Source organism: Sprattus sprattus (assembly GCF_963457725.1).
Source record: "Sprattus sprattus genome assembly, chromosome: 1".
NCBI lineage: Eukaryota > Metazoa > Chordata > Actinopteri > Clupeiformes > Clupeidae > Sprattus > Sprattus sprattus.
The window spans coordinates 20,993,318-20,998,317 of NC_137920.1; the positions used below are offsets into that span (position 1 = coordinate 20,993,318).

General features: G+C 42.6%; 1 protein-coding gene across 1 annotated transcript in view; it reads left to right on the top strand.

Moving 5' to 3' along the window:
- col5a3b (collagen, type V, alpha 3b) overlaps nucleotides 1–5,000 on the top strand; it is a gene marked incomplete at both ends in the record, with an annotated part of 66,860 nt that overhangs the window by 14,126 nt on the left and 47,734 nt on the right. The window contains 3 exons of the mRNA XM_080842726.1: nucleotides 1,154–1,216; nucleotides 1,737–1,811; nucleotides 2,388–2,471. Of these exons, the coding sequence (XP_080698852.1) occupies nucleotides 1,154–1,216; nucleotides 1,737–1,811; nucleotides 2,388–2,471 (222 nt within the window). The remainder of the gene's footprint in view (nucleotides 1–1,153; nucleotides 1,217–1,736; nucleotides 1,812–2,387; nucleotides 2,472–5,000) is intronic.

Here is a 5,000-nt window from a genome sequence, read left to right on the forward strand (position 1 = left end):
TTTGTTGAACAGGATTCTTCGTCAACAGAGAAAGGACAGAAAGGAGAACCTGCATATTTCGGAGAGGTGTGTATGCACACACACACAAATGGATGCTCCTACATACGCACGCAAAAACACGCACACAAACATTTTCTCTCTCTCTCTCTCTCTCTCTCTCTCTCTCTCTCTCTCTCTCTCTCTCTCTCTCTTTATATTTCTATCTATCTGTGTAACATTCTGCTTCACAGTAATATTTGTCTCTCTTTGTCACACACATGCAAACAGACCCATGCTGTAACTTTCCTAATCTTCTTTTTTCCTCGGGCATGTTCCAGGGCACTATAATTGTAGGACCCCATGGCCTACCAGGACCTGAGGTATGTCCTGCGACCGACAGGTTGTATGTTTTAGTGAACAAGCCCAGTGTATGTGTGTGTGTGGTGTGTGGTGTGTGTGTGTGTGTGTGTGTGTGTGTGTGTGTGTGTGTGTGCTGTGTGTGTGTGTCTGTGTGTGTGTGTGCACAGAGATAATTGTACTTTGAAATGAGAAATTGCATGTTGTAGCTCTTCCTTTGTGGTTTTTGAAATGATGTATTGCACGTTGTGGTTCTTCTCCTTTGGTTTTTGAAATGACAAATTACATGTTGTAGCTCTACCTCTGTGGTTGTTTGAAATGTGAAACAGCACATCAAGAAAAGTAAAAAAAAAAAACTTTCCTTATCCAGCTAAAATATTTGAAAGTAATTTTCATGACATTTTGTTTTTACTCAATATTTTAGTTAGTGCATTGGTTTAGTAATGTTCAGTAGTTAGTGTTTATATTGTGTTTACAATGTCAGGTATAGGGTTCATGTTAGTGTAATGGGTGGGGGGGGGGGGGGGGCTGGTTGTCTTTGTTAGTATCCTGTATGTTTTTAGTGTACTTAGTGTATATATCGCTCTGTGTTAGTGTAATGTTTGTTTTTGTTAGTATATGTAGTTAGTGTACTAAGTGTATATCGCTCTGTGTTAATGCACTGTTTGTGTTTGTTAGTATATGTAGTTAGTGTACTTAGTGTATATATCGCTCTGTGTTAGTGTAATGTTTGTGTTTGTTAATGTTTGTGTATAATGTACTTAGTGTATATCTTGCTGTGGGTGTAATGGGGGAGCTGGTTGTGTTACATCTGTAGGGACCCCCAGGTGAATCTGGACCTATGGGGCCTATGGGACCCAGAGGAGATCCAGGTGATCTGGTAAGACACACACACACACACACACACACACACACACACACACACACACACACACACACACACACACACACAGACACACACACAGACACACACACACACACACACAAACACACAGTGCCTTACTCACACACACTCACTGTGCCTTACATCCCCCCCCCCCCCCCCCACACACACACACACGTATGGTCATGCACAGGAGGTATACAGGTTCACGTTTCACAATTTATGGAAATGTTCACTCACCACAGTCACATGCATATACCTACATGTGCACTCCAGAATGATCTGGGTCCTTTGCTTATAATGTGGAAATAATTACGTGGAAACAGCAGACTTGAAACAGCAGGCCGGTAAGAGTTCTTACAGTGCTGGGGGGTATCAGTCTTTCTCCATGTCAGTTCACACCTTGCCTTTTCCCTTTCATCACCTGACTTTCTCTCTTTCTCTGTTCTCTCTCTTTGCCTGTTTTCTCTCTCTCTCTGTTTTTTTCTTTTTCATACCTCTCTCTTTTCTCCCCTAGGGGCCTCAGGGACGACCAGGACTAGATGGGGCAGATGGGATACCTGGGCCTCCGGGTACCATGCTAATGTTACCGGTAATCTTCGTGTGTGTTTATGTGTGTGTGTGTCTGTCTGTGTGTGTGTGTGTGTGTAGGTGTGTGTGTGTGTTTGCATGTGAAGGAATTGAAAAAAAAAGAGATTAAAAAAGAGAAAAATATAAGATCAGGTAGCTTGAAAGTATGTCTGTGTGTGTGTGTGTGTCTGTGTCTGTGTCTGTGTGCGTCTGTGTTGACTCTGTATGTGTGCATGTGAAAGAGAGAGAATGAAAGAGTGTGTGAGAGGGAGAAAGGGAGAGAGAGCCTGCAATACATTCATTTGCTGTCTTTTCAAATGTTGTGTCCACTAGGAGGAGACATAAGGCTACATGAATTTACTCAAGTCCTCAGATCTCACTCTCTCTCTCTCTCTTTATGTGTCTGTCCCCCCCTCTCTCTGTCTCTCTCTCTCTTTATCCCCCCTCCCTCTCTCTTTCCCCCCCTCTATCTTTCTCTCTCTCTCTGTCTCCCTCTCTCTCTTTCTGTATCTGCCCTCCCCTCTCTCTCCCTGTCTCTCTCTCTCTCTCTCTCTCTCTCTCTCTCTCTCTCTCTCTATCTCTCTCGCTCTCTCTGCAGTTCCAGTTTGGGGGTGATGCCAGAAAGGGCCCGGTGGTTTCTGCCCAGGAGGCTCAAGCTCAGGCTATTCTACAGCAGACCAAGGTGAGACAGACAGAAAGATAGATACACAGACAGACAGATATATGGATAATACAGTACATACCTATATACATTATATATATATATATATATATATATATACAGCCGCGGAAAAAATTAAGAGACCACTTCAAAATTATCAGTTTCTCTGGTTTTACTATTTATTGGTATGTGTTAAAGTAAAATGTAGATTTTTGTTTTATTCTATAACCTACTGGCAACATTCCTACCAAATTTCAAATAAAAATATTGTCATTTAGATCATTTATTTGCAGAAAAATGACAATTGGTCAAAATAGCAAAAAAGATGCAGTGTCTTCAGATCTCGAATAATGCAAAGAAAACAAGCTCATATTCATTTTTAAACTACACAATACTAATGCTTACACTTAGGAAGAGTTCAGAAATCAATATTTGGTGGAATAACCTTGATTTAAAATCACAACTTTCATGTGTCTTGGCATGCTCTCCACCAGTCTTTCACATTGCCGTTGGGTGACTTTATGCTACTCCTGGCGCAAGAATTCAAGCAGCTCGGCTTCTTTTCATGGCTTGTGACCATCCATCTTCCTCTTGATCACATTTCAGAGGTTTTTTATGGGATTCAGGTCTCGAAATTGGGCTGGCCATGACAGGGTCCTGATCTGGTGGAACTCCATCCACACCTTTACTGGCCTGGCTGTGTGGCATGGAGCATTGCCCTGCTGGAAAAAACACTTTTCAGAGTTGGGGAACATTGTCAGAGCAAAAGGAAGCAAGTTTTTCTTCCGGGACAACGTTGTACTTTGCCTGGCTGAGGTTTGTAAAAGACCATAAGGATTGAAAAAAGCGGACTGGAGGGTCTTCTAGTTCGTCTTCTCTGATGAGTCCAGTTTTCAGCTTTGCCCAACACATGGTCGTCTGATGGTTAGACGGGGACCTGGAGAGGCCTACAAGCCAGAGAGTCTTGCACCTACTGTGAAATCGGACTCATCAGAGAAGACGAACTTAGAAGAACCTCCAGTCCGCTTTTTCAATCCTTATGGTCTTTTACAAACCTCAGCCAGGCAAAGCACAACGTTGTCCCGGAAGAAAAACTTGCTTCCTTTTGCTCTGACAATGTTCCCCAACTCTGAGAAGTGTTTTTTCCAGCAGGGCAATGCTCCATGCCACACAGCCAGGCCAGTAAAGGTGTGGATGGAGTACCACCAGATCAGGACCCTGTCATGGCCAGCCCAATTTCGAGACCTGAATCCCATAAAAAACCTCTGAAATGTGATCAAGAGGAAGATGGATGGTCACAAGCCATGAAAAGAAGCCGAGCTGCTTGAATTCTTGCGCCAGGAGTAGCATAAAGTCACCCAACGGCAATGTGAAAGACTGGTGGAGAGCATGCCAAGACACATGAAAGTTGTGATTTTAAATCAAGGTTATTCCACCAAATATTGATTTCTGAACTCTTCCTAAGTGTAAGCATTAGTATTGTGTAGTTTAAAAATGGATATGAGCCTGTTTTCTTTGCATTATTCGAGATCTGAAGACACTGCATCTTTTTTGCTATTTTGACCAATTGTCATTTTTCTGCAAATAAATGATCTAAATGACAATATTTTTATTTGAAATTTGGTAGGAATGTTGCCAGTAGGTTATAGAATAAAACAAAAATGTACATTTTACTTTAACACATACCAATAAATAGTAAAACCAGAGAAACTGATAATTTTGAAGTGGTCTCTTAATTTTTTCCGCGGCTGTATACTGTATATATACTGTATATATACGTGTTTATATATATATATATATATATATTTATATATATAAAGATAGATAGAAAGAGAGAGAGAGACAGAGAGAGAGACAGGGAGCGAGAGAGAGCGAGTGAGATATAGAGATGAAGATAGATAGAGACAACGAGCGAGATAGTGGAGACAGACAAACTCATTTTTGTCATATTTGTCAGTGTAATGGTGGCCAAGTTGCAACATGACTAGAACTCTCCCCTCAGGACACCGTTTCCTCTAAGTCTCAGCAGTTGAGGTATTTTTAACCTGAACAAACATTCCCAACCAGAAACTTAACTTAAAACAAATATATCACAGCTATATATATACAGGTGTGTGTCTGTGTGTTTCTGCTGGAAAGGGTCAGCAGATCCATCCCAAGAGTCAGAAAGTCTTTTTACCGTACTCCCCCCCCCCCCCCCCCCACCAACACCACCCCTCCTCCACTGTTTGCATCTCACACAGGATATTGTCCTACAGCTTACTCTACCTCCCATGTTGCTCTGCCCACCATAATGCCAGTGTACCCTGCACAATGCTTTTCTGTGTGTGCCCTGCCAGTACGGTTTATAAGCAGTCTGGCGTGCTGGGCTTGTCTGCAGTAGGCTGTCAGGGGTCACTACCAGTGCGGTGCCATAGAAGCAGCTGTATTTTCATCGGTAGACAGTTTTGATTTACAGCGCAGGGAAAAGTCTTACAGCGCAATGGGGGCGAGGGGGGGGGGGGGTGGGGGGGTGGGGGTGGGCAGTATTCTGGGTCGTGATCATAAACA